The sequence below is a fragment of the Primulina huaijiensis genome, unplaced genomic scaffold (genome assembly GCF_012295235.1).
Source record: "Primulina huaijiensis isolate GDHJ02 unplaced genomic scaffold, ASM1229523v2 scaffold16847, whole genome shotgun sequence".
NCBI classification, from domain to species: Eukaryota; Viridiplantae; Streptophyta; class Magnoliopsida; order Lamiales; family Gesneriaceae; genus Primulina; species Primulina huaijiensis.
In genome coordinates, this window is record NW_027343420.1 from 75,261 (window position 1) to 91,973 (window position 16,713).

The 16,713-nt window shown below is 34.1% G+C and overlaps 3 protein-coding genes across 6 annotated transcripts; 1 reads left to right on the forward strand and 2 right to left on the reverse strand.

Moving 5' to 3' along the window:
- Positions 1-547: 547 nt before the first annotated feature.
- On the reverse strand, positions 548-1,963 carry LOC140965929 (expansin-A4-like). The gene is made up of 3 exons (XM_073426197.1): positions 1,710-1,963; positions 1,311-1,623; positions 548-1,193 (listed from the first exon to the last, which is right to left on the reverse strand). Exons 1-3 carry the CDS (start codon positions 1,846-1,848, stop codon positions 890-892), a joined length of 756 nt encoding a protein of 251 aa, XP_073282298.1. The 5' UTR covers positions 1,849-1,963; the 3' UTR covers positions 548-889.
- A 2,836-nt stretch (positions 1,964-4,799) lies between these two features.
- LOC140965930 (uncharacterized) lies at positions 4,800-6,143 on the forward strand. The gene has a single exon (XM_073426198.1). The coding sequence runs from the start codon at positions 5,086-5,088 to the stop codon at positions 5,803-5,805; it is 720 nt and encodes a 239-aa protein (XP_073282299.1). The 5' UTR covers positions 4,800-5,085; the 3' UTR covers positions 5,806-6,143.
- A 1,922-nt stretch (positions 6,144-8,065) lies between these two features.
- On the reverse strand, positions 8,066-15,377 carry LOC140965927 (U-box domain-containing protein 62-like). 4 transcript variants are annotated; one of them, XM_073426189.1, is made up of 8 exons: positions 14,819-15,377; positions 14,481-14,724; positions 11,612-11,693; positions 10,495-10,552; positions 10,013-10,101; positions 9,687-9,782; positions 9,502-9,572; positions 8,066-8,328 (listed from the first exon to the last, which is right to left on the reverse strand). In XM_073426189.1, the coding sequence occupies exons 1-8, from the start codon at positions 15,249-15,251 to the stop codon at positions 8,217-8,219; spliced, it is 1,185 nt and encodes a 394-aa protein (XP_073282290.1). In that variant the 5' UTR covers positions 15,252-15,377; the 3' UTR covers positions 8,066-8,216. The 4 variants fall into 4 exon arrangements, with proteins under 4 accessions (XP_073282290.1, XP_073282288.1, XP_073282289.1 ...); XM_073426187.1 differs by having other exon boundaries at positions 10,001-10,101; positions 14,819-15,376; XM_073426188.1 differs by having other exon boundaries at positions 14,481-14,727; positions 14,819-15,374.
- Between the last annotated feature and the right edge of the window lie 1,336 nt (positions 15,378-16,713).

The following is a 16,713-nucleotide window of genomic DNA, read 5'->3' on the forward strand; positions in this document are numbered from 1 at the left end:
AAATGAACATTTGAAAAAAAAAATGAACATTTGAAATATATTTAAAGAAGTTATTTTCTTTAAAAAGAGTTGACCGAGGTTAAAAAAGAGTGGGTCTCATATGAGACCGTCTCACGAATCTTAAACTGTGAGACGAGTCAACTCTACCCATATTCACAATAAAAAGTAATACTCTTAGCATAAAAAATAATACTTTTTCATGGATGACTCAAATAAGAGATCCGTCTCACAAGTAATATCCGTGAGACCGTCTCCCACAAGTTTTTGCCTAAAAAAAAATACTCACGAGAACTGAGGATAGTTTTGACTTTTGATAATAATTTCTATAAAAGGAAAAAACCACCAATCATTAATATCTATAAAAATAAATAACAATATGATGTGTTCGAGTAGGTGACCGTTTAATTGATGATAGTTTTGTTTGATCCCTACCAACATTTTATTGAAGGAATCTGTGTGCGTTAGTTCATAAATTTACACATTTAAATATAATGACTACAGATTTTATCAGCATAAAAATAAATAAATAACAAGCCTTGGAAAACAAAATAATAATAATATCCAATCATATATTAAGCACTCCCAACTCAGTTTGGCTGAATCAGGGCATTACATATACAAACTTATTCTATAGAACATGAGAAATTTCTAGATGGCTTCAACCAATATTAGCCACCAATTTTTAATAATTTCTTTCTCAAAAACAAAACCATTTTAAGAAATTTTTTTTCCCCTAAACCTTAATCTTATACAAGCATCAGGTCTAAGCGGGTGCTATCCAGCCACCACAGCTATCCAATAAGCAAGCAAACGCAATTTGATCATATACCATGAATATATATATATACACACAATAAATATTATAATGAATCAAGTATCGCAAGTGCGATTAGAATTGGCCGCCTTCGTATGTTTTCCCGAACCCCCAATCGGCGGGTGCGACATCGTTGCTAATGATAGTCCTGCCATCGCCAGTGGTGACTTGAAACGAGAGGCTCTGGCCGTTGAGATACGAGTTGCTTTGCCAGTTTTGGCCCCAATTTCTTGACATAGGTTGCCATCCTGTCTTAGACCCTTTGATCGACACGCTTCGGACGTCACCGGCACCGGCCACGTTCGTGACCAACACTAGGTTGAAGAAAGAGTGGCCATTTATTGTGAACCTTATTCCTCCCTTCTTCACACATGGCACCCTTTAAAAACAATCAAGATATAAATCAGAGAACATTTAGTTTGAAAAAGTCCATTTAATTTTCTTGATTCGTTGACGTTATGTCTCTCAGCACTTTTTTCAAGAATATAAATTTTACCTTCGGTAAGAAACTGGGACAATTCCAGCTCGGTAGACGCCAATTTGCAAGTAAGCGGGCTCAGCCAGATCAAAATGTTGTCGCGGAGGATTGCACCATCCGCCGTTGTCATTGGGCAGAGCAGGGTTAGGCGGGCAGAAATTGGTGGCGGTGACCGTGATGGTTCCCGGGATACACGACCTACTGTCGCCTGCGCATGTCAGCTGGTAGCACGACCCGCAGCTTAATCCATTGTTGAACAAAGCAGTGCTCAATGCTGCAGTGTTTGTTCCATAGCCTTGGCTGTATAAATTACCATATCCACAAGCACCTCCTGCATCCACAGCCAAAAAAATGTGTCAAATATGTAATTTTGTCAAGAAACACGTCCACTTACGGGAATTAGTTTGTTTAACTTACCCATTGTGCCCGATGCATCACCTCCACCGTAGAAAGTCGCATGCGCGTCTTCCCACCCTCCATAAATATCACCATAAGTTCCACGGATGAATAAGCCCAAGAATGAGAAGAATATCAGACAAACCATCGGAATTTCCATTAATGATCAGAAACCAAATGTGATGTATATGTATAATCAAGAAAGAGAGAGATGGAGAAAAGGTGTTAACTTGCTTGAACTAGTACTTGTGAGAGCTTAGTGCACAACTACTTGTAACGTGAGGGCTCTATTTATATAGAAAAACTTATACGTAGATATAAATGACAATCGGGGGATTGCGAAGAGGGATATCATATCGAGCAGGCAATTAATGTGGCAAGGTGGAAATTGACAAGTTAGCCGCAGAGCCACGACTGTGTCAAAATAGTTCGTGTCACATAAGATGCACATGCAATTGTTCCAAAACGAAACTACCATTGTCTCATATCATAGACCCTACATTCACATGCATTTCTTGACCTTTTTTTAAAAAAATTAACTTTCTAAACTTTCTTGATTATCAGTGTTATTATTTTACCTAAAGTATTCCCTTGCAGGGGTATGTACAAGACCTACAATATTGGCTGCATTTGATAATAGAGGTTTTATTTTATTGTTTTCTTAACCACCGTGTAAGATTGTGTGTAAAGATCGAATAATTTTTGGGATTTTGATTTTTTAATGGTATTTTTCTCAATAGTTAGTTCCTCAGATACTATCTGTGATTTGTTTCCCTTCCGAAATTGTGTAATCATATTCAAACATGTACACGAGGAGTCTTATATGTTTGGTTGTGATCAGATTGTCCGCTTATAATCATATTGGGAATGCATGCATGTTCAAGCTATATAATTGAAGATATTTGGATTATTCAACAAGTTGAAAAGGAAAAAAGGGCAAAAAAAAATCGAAGAATATTTTCAAATTTACATGATTAAAAACGAGACCCCATATATATATAAGTACAACTGTTGAATCGTGGGACAAATTTTCTTTCTAGAAATGGAAAAGAAAGGAAATTTGAGTGTACTTAGAAGAAAATATAACATGTTCAGAGCTTCTTACATTGTAATTAATGTTTGTTTTGAAGTCAGTGTCACTTCGAATAATCAAATTAAATTAGGGAGAATTTGGATAAACATTGGTACCATAACTTAGGTATACAGTCTAATAACATCGACCGAAGTTGAGAAGATTTGGTAGAAATTGTATTTTTAAAAAAAATCTAGTAAGGCCCTACCATGTTACGGCACATGCAAAGGTCCTAACCAAATGTTAACTTGTACCCCTTGAATCATTTTCATGCGTTTAATGCACAAATAAATTATAATACATAAACAAATAAACTTCTTTCAAAAATATAGAACTATATGTTGATGATAGTTTGGACGTAGAAACATTGAGTTAAATCTTACGCTAACACAATAACATGCAAACAACTGAACAAGTCCTATGTGACAAGCTTGTCCGAAAAGATTGTGGTAGGAGGAATCAGAGATGTACTCATGCGCTCAGTTACTTCACAAACTCGAATACTTTGAAAAGTATACAAATTAATTATTAATTGTATGGAAAATGACTGAAGGGAACCTGAAATAATACACACAAAAAGGCATGTGGATTCTCTATCCAAATGTTTGGTTGTTTAGGAGCCGAAGGGTTGTGATCTTCATAAGGGTTGTCCAATATAGCCAAAGGGTTGTGATCTTCATAAGGGTTGTCTAATATTTCCGATTGTTATCGAGACAAATGGCAGTTATATTTTATGATGGACCCTCTCCAACTAGCCCCATTCAATCAACAATTTAATCAACAATATCAAGCCTCGTTTAATGGAGTGGTCACAAATTTTAGCCGCATAAAAACCCCACACGCAATTTCTCTATTTAATCTTTGTGTTTGGGGCTCAAATGTTTGCCATGTGATCCTTTATTGTCATTTTTGGATTTTTGAGGTTTGATTTGACAATTTTTTGAAGGTAAATAAAAAAAAGTTTTAAAAGGAATTATCACAATCTAAGAATGACAAGAACAAAATTTTTTCTAATTTTTTTTTTTTTAAAGAAAATTGGATTTTGAGGTTTGATTTGACAATTTTTTATGGTGAATAAAAAAAATTTAAAAAGAAATTATCGCAATCTAAGAATCCCAAGATAATTCTAATTTTTTTTAAAAAAATAAAATTTGCAAACAACTTATTCCACTAATTAATAATAGAATATATTTGGAGAACGATGCTTTAATGGCCAAAAGAACATCAGATTCAACAAGCATATGTGAACAATCTAAGCTTTTAATCCAATTTAAGAGGAGTTAGCCAATTTGCTAAAATCGAAAATATGAACTACACATATAAAGAACAGTTATTTTTACCTTAATAAGTTCGACATTCGACACACTCAAATGACGCTCGTTTGCTTGCATACAAGCCGAGCATTTTTCAGCAATTGTGGAATTGACATTTCCCAGCAATGTTCCATGCATCGCATCGATCACGACAAAAAGAGAATTCCAAAAGAAAATATTGGCTACTTGATTCGAGATTGATGGATGAGTTGCGACTTTCGTAGCCATGAACGGTGGGCCTTGGTTATCTATTGGGTTGGGCTCTTAAAGGTTGGAATTTGAGGCTTTATTGGAAAACTTTGGGCTTTGAAAGATAAATGTGGGCAAGATTGGTAGATTTATTGGGGCTTATATTGTTTCATTTGTTCGAGTTTTTTAATGCGATTCAATGGCTTTAAAATTTGAATCTGACCCAATAACTGGAAATATTATGGGACGGGTTTTTTTTCATTTCAACAGGTAAAAATTGACAAAAAGGAATTTTTTTAAATCAAGTTTCGAAATTGTGCACATTTGTCTATTTTTTGCATCCCAATTTTTTTTAAAAAAAATAGATATATTGATTGTGCACATTTTTATTACTCGAAACATTTTGGTGGTCAGATGTTTTGTCAATAGGCACGTGTTTTTCTCATTTCACTGCATGAGTACCCTTCGCATACTCGTGCCATGCTTACTTCCTCGCTTGGCCGCAATCCAAATTTCTCACGCTTCTCCACTCTACCCATTTATTCCTTGGATTCTTCTACGAAATCTCGTTCTATTTCCTTGTATAAATAAAATAAATTTGAGACTTTTTCGTTTGATTTGTCTTACACACAATCTTGCATTGTTTCTCATTCATTGGCCTCACCACCCGGGAAATCTCTGAATCGTTGTTTATTCGCGGTTTTGTTTCAAGATTTCGGTTCTTGTCTGACCTGACATTTACGTCGAATCCCCTTTCTTTGAGTGTGTGTATCTGCGTGTTTGATTACTTTCATATTATACCCAATCGCCGTCTTTACTGAATATGGCGGCGGCAAATGGGATTCAACCCAGAGGAAACATGGCTAATTCCTCTTTTCTTCAAGCAAAAAAATCGAATCGGATCTACTCTTCGAACCCATGTTTGTCCACCTTTAATCAGACCAAGAAAACCGCAAAAAAAACTTTATATGTATCATTCGATTTATCAAATAATTCTGCCGTTGTGTCTTCTCCCACGGATGATGTCTTAAAGGGCGCAGGCGCTGATGATTCACGGAGTAAAGATTCAGTCTCTTCAGAAAAGATCGAGTCTTGGATCCAAGAATCGGTAGCAGACATTGTAAAGAACTTGAAGAAAGCCCCTTTGTTAGTCCAAATACATGCAGAAAATAATGAATTCGGTGAGAAGAGAAGATTGAAATTTAAGATAGAAAAGGCCATTTTCGAGAACTGGGATTTCTTGAAAAGTGAATGGGAAAATGAGGGATCAAAAATCCCGGATGCTGTTGTGTTTGTTGAAGAATTGGAGCATGATCAAGAAATTTCGAGCCAAGAATTGGGAGAGGGCGGCGTGAATAGGGTGTGGGGCATGGTTGTACAGGGGAAAGGGGTGGATTGTGTGCCGAGATGTTATTTGTTGAAGACTAACAGGATATGTGGCGGGCTGGGGCTGGGATTTTGCACTCATTTTTGTCTGACGAGGGTGATGGATTTTAGGGAAAGTGCTCAGGGACAATTCAAAAATTGTTGGTTGCTACGGTGATCAAGTGATTTGGTCTGATTCATGTTAACATTGAGACAAACATTTTATGTAACGTACGTAGATGATTTGTATAAGATGTTTGCGAAAATATCTCGATCGAAAAAAAATACCCCACTTGATAATTGATGATGACTGGTTTCGATTTATAATGTTGTATCCATTTTATGCACAGTGGAATGTCAATTGATTTGAGGGCCGGCCATGGGTTCATTCACAAAATTCCTAACATGTAACTTCGAATTCCCCGTATATGTCCGTCTAATACTCGAGATACATAATTGGTAAATTATTCAATATTTTTTTATTCAACTAGTTCATCGTATCAGTTAAAAAGTATGATAATTTTGTTATGATAAAAAAGAAATATTGTTATGTTTGAATTATGTATGTATGAACAAGGTGAAAAAATTTCAAATTACGTTTTAAGCATTGTGAAACTTGTCGGCTACCACATAAGTCCTAAGGCTTTTGCTTGCTTTACAGTCCATGCTTTGTTGGAAAACAGTTGACCAACAAATCCACTCCAAAGGTATTCAAAAATTTGAATTATGATTTTCCAAGTGTGTTAATATTTGGGGCTGTATCACATAATTAATTTTGACCATATCCACCAAAAGTAACTATCATATACATGTTTAATTTTAAAATACATGTAATCTTGAAATTTGATAGTCTAAATAAGTCCGATTCAGGACGAGGCTATTCACGGGTTGTTTTGTTTTGTAACACTGGTCAACATTTTTAAAAAAAAAATAGCCTCATGTAGTGTATTTGTTCACTACATGGGGAGGTTATTTTTTTAAAAAAAAATGTTGACCAGGTCTATTTCCCCAAATATCCCGCTATTTATTTCACAACAACAAATCATCCATCCGCTATGTTTTTGATTGCTTTACATTGTCTTTTTTACTCGTTACATCTTATGCCTTAGCTTAAGTACTTAACCCGACGACGCGATGTCTTTTAAAATCTTGTAGTGGGAGAGACCATAGAAGCCTGGCTTTGGTGGGGTTCTCCGCGAGCGATGCCACCTTAAATAGTTTTTTTATTTTATTTTATTCAATTTAAAATAACATAGATTCTTTAAGTTGTGTTTGGATTAATAAATTTCAAATGTATTTTTGTAGTTTAGAGAAATATCATAAAATTTAATTCGCATCTTCCATGTTTAGATAATGTTTTATGTGAGCTATCATATTTTTCAAATCCACTCAATAATGGATTTATTTAAAATTCATTCTACTCTGTGTTACAATTGTGTGAATAAGTAAGGTATAGATTTACGATTTTATCTATTATTTCATTGTTAATAATGAACATATAATCGAAATTCATATATTTTAAATTCATCCATCCAAATACAACCTTAAATTATTTCCACCTAATGTTGTCGATCTCATTACTGCTTTATTCGACTCTACCCAAAATTTTGCTTAATCCATTCGGTAAAATTCTACTTATAATTCAAAGTTTTTGTTTCAAGGATTGATTTTTCTTTAGAAAGTACATTTTTGTTATCCCTTTAATTTCTCTAGTATTTGTTCTTGTTTGATTTCTGTAACCTTAAATTAATTTTTGTCTTAGTAATTTGGTCTTTTAATATATGCAGAACGAATTTGAGACTAGATATGGGGATGACTCGGTGTCAGAAAACTCGGTTTTTCAAGCCTATGTTTGGCGAGGGTTACTCGGAATTTTTGGTCATATAAATTAATTTCATTGTTTTGAATGTTTCAATTTTATTTTTTATTTTGGGATAAATTCAATGTTTCAATTTTGTGAGTTCTCATTTAATTAGTTTATATTTCAGAAAATATATAAATCAAATTATTATTATTATTATTTTAGATTTCCTTCTGAAAAACATAGTTAGTTCGCCATGCAAATTATTGGTAGGACAAATACTCGTATTTGAGCACCTAAGACATACTTCCAGCTTCCTTTTCTTGGTTGGTTTTTTGAATGTCGGGTTATTTAGAACATAATCAAATCAATCCGAATTCCAGAGCATACTATCATATTCAGGTTGAAATTTGAGCTTGAATTATATTCAGAATATCCCGATTCGAGTTTGGTTCCGTATGTTCGAGCTTAAGCAAGCTAAAACTATTACTAGTTTTGATCGACAAGAAAGTTTTACCGACCAACCTATTGCTACTCGCTACTCCCTTTATTTATTCGAGCACAGTCAGTAAACTAGAGCGAAGTCACCATAAATAGACTTCGCCTTAAATGAGTAACTGAAACCCATAACCCGAGGTTCAAGACTAGAACATATGTAGTTTACTAAATCAGAATGGTTTCTACAATTTACAGCTCCTTTGTCAACATCAAATTTACTGCAGAGATCTATCATAAGTTCGAATCCAGTATGTACATTGTGATGTAAATGTTTTTTTATGGCCTCGACTCTACAGCCAGTTGGGTATAGTCTTGCCATGCAATGGATTCTCAGCAACTTTGGCAAGCGAGCGATACTGCAATTTCACACTTTCTGCATTGTCCAACGTCTTTACTACATACCTGTCGGTTTCAAAATAGGTGAAGCTGACAACGTGTAAAATGAGCTTTAAACTCAAATGAGGTAAATGGGATAGACAGAGTAAAATGAGCTTTCCAAATCAAATGAAATAAAACAATTGACTCTGACTGACGCTGGAGATAATTCTTCAACCGAAACAAAATTTAAAAAAAAAAAAAAACATTTTCTTTATACACGACCCAACTGAAAAAACAGGCATACCACGTAAATGCACCTCAAATACACGACCCAACTGAAAAAACAGGCATACCACGTAAATGACTAGTGATGCCCAACTCATCCAACTTATTCTCGATCAATCGCTTTTAGCATATACCTGAAATGATTTTTCCCTATGTAGAACTTTTGTCCAGGCAACCTCGAAAACAACTTATAGTATATTTCGATCCGATTAGTAGTCCCGTGAGAATATGTTCCAAGTTCCACAGAAGAGTTTAAAGTGTGGTAACACAAAGTAAGGAGGGTTTCTAAAATTTAATTTGTTTTGATTTGTTAAAATCGAGGTTCATGTAGAAAAAGTAAAAGAAAGCTTACCAAAATCACTCTATGGGACGCTACATAACAAAAAATTTGGTTATACACCAAATTTCTTCATAACAAATGTAACAAATTAAATTTGTTAAATCAAAGTTCGTGTAGATAAAGAGAGAGAAAACTTAACAAATCACACTCTATGGGCCGCTTCATAACAAAAAAATTGGTTATATACCAAATTTCCCCAATTTTTGAAGGGGAAAACCACTAACACACCCACCAACACAAATTGAAGACTACATAACAATAAATTCTTGGAAGTTTAGAATTCAGCATATATACATATATATATACAAGATCAGAATGCAGCATATATATATATGCTCTGACTGAGATAATGAGAACATTGTTCAATCTAAATTTCAAAATATATATAGAATGCAGCATATAATATATANATATATATATCTTGCTCCGCTTTCTCACCCTCTCTTTAAGAAACAAAATTAGGATTGGCATTGAGAATGAATTGAATTGTTTACTTCTTAGGAATCACCGAATCAGATTAAACGCATTCATAAAGAACATGCAATTATCCATACAGCTCATAACACGAAAGGCACATACTGAATTAAACTTTCGAGTAAGTGAGAGGTCGCATTATTAAGAAAGAGACTTACCAGCCATTCAAGCATTGTGCGGTAACAATTGCCACGCGTCCCACAAAACGTGGAGGCGTTCTCTTATTACCCTGATTCAATTTTCCTCGGTTAGTAGTTAGACATTGCTAATCAAGTGATTTGTATGAAGCTTTAACTATTTTTTTTTTTTAAAAAAAAAGAGAAGATGAGCACTTTCCCAAGACCTTTATAATAACCCTGTCCGTCACTGAGAAAGGAAACTGAACACCTCTTCCTCTTAAGTGATCTGCAAGCACAGAATCTCCATAGGTTCCCTTGTCCTACAAAAGCAATGAAATAAACATCAGTTAGAAACAACAGCATTGCTAGGAAAACACAGACATAATCACAGTAAAATATGCCGTATAATCAGCTAGGCCCTCTATTTTCCATAATCCAAAAAAATGATTGGTTTCACAACATCCAGAATCAAATTTAAGGACCTTTTCTTTTTCAAAAAACAACGAAAGAAAAAGAATGCAGAGTCAGGACCACGGACATTTTTACAAACCATGTCAAGTCGTTCCTTTCTTCGTTTTGATGTATGGATAACTTGCAACTCTTCTTCCCGTTGGAATGCCTTGACAGCTAAGCGTAGAGCTACACAAAACAAAAACAAAAATCGCAACATAAATATTGCTTCACTGTAGCCTATTGATACAATTAGCAGAGCACTGAAACTTCAGCTTTCCCGGACTTCTGAGAAGAGAATTAAAAGAATACATTATTAAATTAATCTTGTAAAATGGATGAATATTTTGAATCTAAGTAGAATAACTAAAATTAAAAAAAAAAATTCGAGAGATGTGTACCCAGTTCGTGAGTCGAAACTTACTAAGCGTGGTAGGTAATTAAAACTACTATAAAAAATAACATCTCTGAGCCCTATGTACGGATCTACAACACATGCTATAAGAAGAGAACACAGAATTGGCACTTCTCATGAAACTAGATTGAACTTTTTTAAAATAAACAAACAATAGTTCAGCTTACACAAATTTGGAGCAATTGAGTTCTCTGATACTGGTTGTGAACATGTGCAACAAGCTTTCTGAAAATACATTAGAAATATAATTGAAAGTTATTTATTTATTTACCAGGGAAAATACAAATACCAACAAAGAATGCCATATAACTACACAGCCCAATCTTGAAAAAATAATTTAAAAAAATTATTGGATTCCTTTTTAATAAACAAAAATAAATAGAAAACTGAATGGGAATCTCAGAAATAAAAAAGAAATAGTGACCTTTGGCACGCAAAAGTCTTTTTTTATAATTAATTTGATTTATATTTAAATAAGGGTCATACCATGATTATAAAAATTAGTGAATAACTAAACTGCAATTTTGAAAGAACGTCATACTATAATCGTGAAAATAGTGAAGAACTAAACTGCAATTTTGAAATAATGAATTAAAAAAAGAAAAAAATAAAAACAAACCATCATACCAAGTTTCTTTTGTCTCTGTTATGAGGAAACTTGATAATATAGTAAAGAGAAAATATGATCAACATAAATAAGTGTTGCGAGCATAGCCACTATTACTTGATCCCACATTTGAGAAGATAAGATGATAGATTCTATGAGATATTCAAAATATCAATCAGATATCATGCAACAAATGTGATTTCAAGCAGTTAGCATCGGTAGCAAAAATGGAGCCTTGCAAGACCACTAGAACGGTACGATCAGAAATTAGGATCCTAGTGCCATAGTCAGAGTGATCCCTGATGGCCATAACACTCCGTCCCATCACCGGACCCAAGAAAAGGCGTGCATCTGAAAGTCGTCCATTGAATTCATGTCACAGGTTTTATCCAAACAAATGATTGAAATAAATGTCAATGCAGAAAATTACTATAAAATATATCTGAATTGAGCTAATGGGAATAGCCAATCCACGAACGTTAGTGTATCTAGTAGGAGTGAGTCTCTGGACTAGCCATAACATGCGACTTCAACCGAATGAGGGTCTTATTTTCTAATTGCCAATAAAATTGTTAGAAACATGGCTATCACTATTTTGCAATAGTTGAGGTTAGATGAAGTAGCATGAAAACCATTCTTCTACACAAGAAAACAGAATAAAGTAATTTGTTACTCACCGTTCTAGTTATTTGTTCAATACCACCACTACCAAAGGAATGTCCACAAGGTAATATCATTGCATCATCCATAAGTTTTCCGCTGTGAAGAGATGATTTAACATTAAATACATATAGTAAATCGAAATCAGATACAAAGTTTTTTGAGAATATCACACGGCGAATTTCCTTAATGAAAGGGATCATAAGAACATTAACTACGGAAAACTTGAGATTTCATTTTCTCATAAATAGTTTGTGATATTAAGCATTACGCAGCCAAGCTAATAGCTCCAAAGACCAGAACAAACATAATAGCAATGAGATCATTCAGAAAAGATAAAAATTCAGAGAACATGGCTAAAAGAAAACAAATAATGTAACTTTCACCAAGTCCAGTCTCACATTACTTATAATGTCAATATCAGAGCATAAATGTCGAAGATTCCTGCTTTTTACAGTCAAACTGATACGAGTTCAGTTTTAGTAGCAAGAAGAGTGTGTGCTAGTTTTTACTAGGGCAAGAAAGAGGTAGATAGCGGTTATGGGAAAATTTTATTATGTGTGTGCTAGTTTTTACTAGCGCGAGAAGAATGTGTTCTTGATTAAGAGTGTCCATATATTTTCTGTTGTAAATCGTCCTCATTGGCTGTAGCTGCGTTTACTTGAGGCAATTAAGATGGGATAGGGCTCTTAATCCCAACTCATCCCATGTTTGCTAACAAAAATGATTATTTTCTTACAATCAAAGACTCATTAATAATTGGATTTGGGCATATTTTTAGCACTTAATTTGATTTGAGCATGGATAAAAAATCCTTGGTCAATATAAATGGAAAGAAAATGAGAAAAGTCCTAATATACCCTTCCTTCACAATCTTTGGTATTTATAAATGAAAAGAAAAAGGAAAAATTTGTGATTTTTTGTTTAATCACAAATCTAATCACGATTTTAATAAATCAAACTAAGAATATTATTATTTATCAATAATCACTACATAGCCTATCGGCCTATCCAATTATTTTAATAATCACATTATAAGTTATCCCTACAAAATTATATCCCCAAAATTAAACACAACCTTCGTAAACATCAGTACTACCTTGTGTTGTGTAATGTTTCATCGATCTATTTCATTACTTGCTTCTGGAAATTCTGCTTATAACTAACTAGAGACATCACAAACACATAGTTTGACTAACATACACCCCAAAAAATTACCATTTCAATCAAATATGTGACTTGAAACAATTAGTTATTGTAACTATTATTAAAAAATTTATTACACTTTTAATGGATGAAAGCCCATGTTTTTTATCCATTACAAATTCTCAACCCCCAGCCCATTTAGCCAACGATTTAAATTTAAATTTAAATGTCCTAAAAGGCTAAAATCATATTCTTCTACCACTCCGCTCTATCATTTGTGCAACCATCTTCTTCCGCCACTTACCTTTCATTTCATTTAAATCCGAAACTATCATTTCCCTTTCTCGTCATTGCTCTTCGCTTTCGATTGAGAAAAAGACACTCATGGAATGATGTAAATAGTTAGATGCGGTTGCTTGAACTCTTAAAGATCGAACACAAAATAAAAGAGGAAAGTATAGAATCTAGATCTGACATTATTATTTCATGTCATTGAATTTCATGTTGAATACTGCTGATTTTCATTAATTTAATAAATTATATGAATGTATTTAACCGTCTCCGAGACACTTTCAGAATTTGATTTCTTTTTCTTTTGGACACATCTGAATACATATCAGACGCGTGTCAATGTTGGGCCAGACAAGCCTGCATTCATTATTCTCAATGAAAAATCTACTGAATATGCATTATTGGGGTGTAAGAATTATCGTATATATGCTTACAGGAGAGGTGCACTGTGCACGTTATTCACAGATGTTCCTATCTCGACCTGGTCTAAAAATGTTCTCATCTTTTTTTGGATAAGTTGGACATTACTCATATTGGCTCCACAAACAATTATGGAATGACTAATAAGTTTAAGGTGTCCTCCCACCTTATAAAACTAGTTTTTAGGGTTTGAACTTTACTTTTGATATTATGCTCAAAGGTTATCGTTTTGGTTGACCCCAATGTTATCGCTCTGGTTGAGCGGACGCGACAGAAGGGACAATCAAGGTAAAAACTACCATCAAATTAACCTCCATAGCGTGACTGCATTATAACTTGTATTTAAGTGCTTTCACCACATGTTGATAGGTGAGTGAAATTTCTCAAATAAATTGTCCTCGGTGTGGGCTTTCAAGAATTGGGAACTTTTACACATCCCACATCATTTTTATAGATAATTGTGGAGCAATTAATAAGCTTGAGTGACTCGACCATGTAACGACCTAGTCTATTCGCTTTGGGCTTATGTCCTAACAGTCCCACTTTAAAACTGATTCTTTAGAACAATCAACAAACATATTCCCTGTCCATTTCACTCAACCAAATCTATAAAGAGCCAAATATAACAGGATAAACTCAGGTATTAATCATCATATCTAATTCACCCTGTAATCAGGGCAAGACCATACTCGCTTGCAAAAAATTGAAATCTCGTCTAATCTAACGTTTTTTAAAGGCAAGACCATACTCGTTTGTTACATGCTCTTACTTTCCGATATAATTAAAATCCCAATACATAAATAAATACCATCAAGAAAACAGATGCAATATGGTTTCCACCTGATACTCCAAAACACGCAAGTAATACAATAAGCAATCATTATCCCAAAATCAAAAAAAAAAAAAAAATAGGAAACATAGAATTCAAAAACAAAGTTTTTATAAACCCTTCGATCACACACATACACTAAGAAACTTCCATACCAAATCAAAGTACCAATTTTGAACATGAAAGAATAATAATCTTACGTTAGAGGATCAGATAGAATTCCCCTCAAGGACTCCCCAGATTCAGTTAAACACAAGTTATCCTTTCTCCCGCTAAATGTACATCCATTCTCCATCCCCACGGTATCTTTGAGTCCTGACGAAGAACTTGGACCATCTGCCTGGTTCAAGTATGTTTGGTAGTACATTTCCCCTCCGGCGTTTCTCATTCCACTCTCGTTATTGTTTTCCTTTCCACTCTGCCCGACATTCCCCTCTTTGATTTCTACTATAAACAGTATTTAAAAATCAGAAATAAATCGGATAAGTTCTAAGAATTGGAAAAAGGTTTCATTTTTATAAAGTTACTCATAGCTAACCGGCGGCAGAAATGTCTTTGTTTTTCTGACTGCTAAAGTTAGCACTAAACCTTTCTTCTTGGTTTCCGTCACTGATTTTGGCCACGGTGACGATATTCTCCACGTTATTTTCTTCCTCTTCTTCATCACCGTCGTAGTCATCGTCCACCGAAGCGTTTCCACCTGAGTCGCGGCAGTTAGCATTCCATTGGTGGCGGAACCCGGCGGCTTGAAGTGAGGGGGTATGAAAGTAGTGGGGCTGGTGGTGATCAAGGAAGTTGGAAGTAAGCTCACGGGTGGAGGTCTTAGGGACACCAACGGTGGAGGCACGGAGGTACGGAGGCTGCGGGGCACACGCGAAAGCTTCTGGGAACACAAGCTGCGGTGGAGGGAGTGAGCCTAGTGCGTTGCGAACTTGCTGAGGTGGGACCGTGCTGATTTTTTCAGAAGCCATTTCCAGAATTCAGAAGAACAATGGTAGAGAGAGGAACCTGGAAGTGGTGGAAATTGAACTAGGGTTACGGTGTGTGAGAAGGAAGCGACGACGTTTCAAGTTTCAGGTGATGTTCTTCGAGGTTAATGTGTGATGACGTGACCATATGCTAGGTCAAAATCAACCCATGTTGACCTTTTGACCAATATAAATTTTAAATTAGATTTTATATTTCGAAAATATTTCTTACCAACACCATCGTAAAAAATTGGGAAAAATGCAGTTTTTAAAAATAAGTTTTCAACAAATATCTATGCATATAAATAAAGACGGGAAAGTTTTTTTTAACTCATAACTACTGGTTTTGTGGTCATACTTGTATAATGATGTGCTTGATTTAAAATTACGATTCGTAAACTCGTTATATTCATCATAAAGATCAAAGTTAATGATGTATTAGTTGATCTAAACGAGAATCAACTGTTTGTTGTGTAGGCTCTTATAGATGAAAATATCACCATAAATAACATATATTGTTCGATTCTTTCTACCAATATATTTCCAAAATAGTTTTTTGCACGTGACTTTTTCAATGTCATTTACTTGACTAACATGATATGCAGGCGACTAAGTTAGCGTGGTGACTTACCCAATGCCCATCGAAGATAACGACTACCAGTTCCCACGTCCAGAAGTAACGAAGCATAGGCTTGAGTACATGAGTCGATCAAAACCATATTAAATAATGTATTCTGAAAACCTAAAATCGCTACTTTTAGGTGCTCACATAGGTGTGCAGCATATCAAATATATNAAACTCGGTCTTTTTAATCATTTTTATTTTTTTCCTTCCCCCCGTAAAAGTCATCTGTTTTGCTTTAAAAAATCCATAAATTCGATATTCATTTGCTTCTCAAAATATCAGAATACATTGTTATTTCAATGAATTTTGAAGAATAACAATTCATCAATTCCAAGTGATGATACCAGATAATAATGAGTATGATAATTGCACAATAAATTTTGTAGCCAGATTTCTATAATATTTACTGACAAATTCAAAAAGTTTATTGTTCAAACAATAAACAGAAAATCAAAATATCAAATAAAAAGTAATAAAATATTATTGCAAACCATTTATATTAAAAGTAATAAAATATTATTGCAAACCATTTATATTATTTCTTCTTCTAGTTGGAAATGTATAGAACTATTTTGTTTGGGAAAAAAATATCTAACAATGCACATACACCTGATTAGTACACAATATTTAGGTACCAACAACTTAATAATTTATGTAATTTTTTCAAAATTTACATTAAACATTTAGCTTAATTATTTTATTACTAAATATATACATATTCAATAACATTTTATTAAACAAGACTATTACAACCTATGAAAACACTTAAGTTTTGAATAAACATTGACTTGTAAAATAGAAAAAAAAAAAAAAAAAAAAAAAAAAAACAGATGGATGTCA

Coding starts and splice junctions, on each gene's coding strand:
- LOC140965929 (XM_073426197.1), bottom strand. CDS start 1,848: ATGGAAATTCCGATGGTTTGTCTGATATTCTTCTCATTCTTGGGCTTA. Junction 1,624..1,709: donor TGATGCATCGGGCACAATGG/GTAAGTTAAACA, acceptor CTGTGGATGCAG/GAGGTGCTTGTGGATATGGT. Junction 1,194..1,310: donor GTCCCAGTTTCTTACCGAAG/GTAAAATTTATA, acceptor TTGTTTTTAAAG/GGTGCCATGTGTGAAGAAGG.
- LOC140965930 (XM_073426198.1), top strand. CDS start 5,086: ATGGCGGCGGCAAATGGGATTCAACCCAGAGGAAACATGGCTAATTCC.
- LOC140965927 (XM_073426186.1), bottom strand. CDS start 15,251: ATGGCTTCTGAAAAAATCAGCACGGTCCCACCTCAGCAAGTTCGCAAC. Junction 14,728..14,818: donor CAAAGACATTTCTGCCGCCG/GTTAGCTATGAG, acceptor TACTGTTTATAG/TAGAAATCAAAGAGGGGAAT. Junction 9,783..10,000: donor TTGACATGGTTTGTAAAAAT/GTCCGTGGTCCT, acceptor TTGCTTTTGTAG/GACAAGGGAACCTATGGAGA.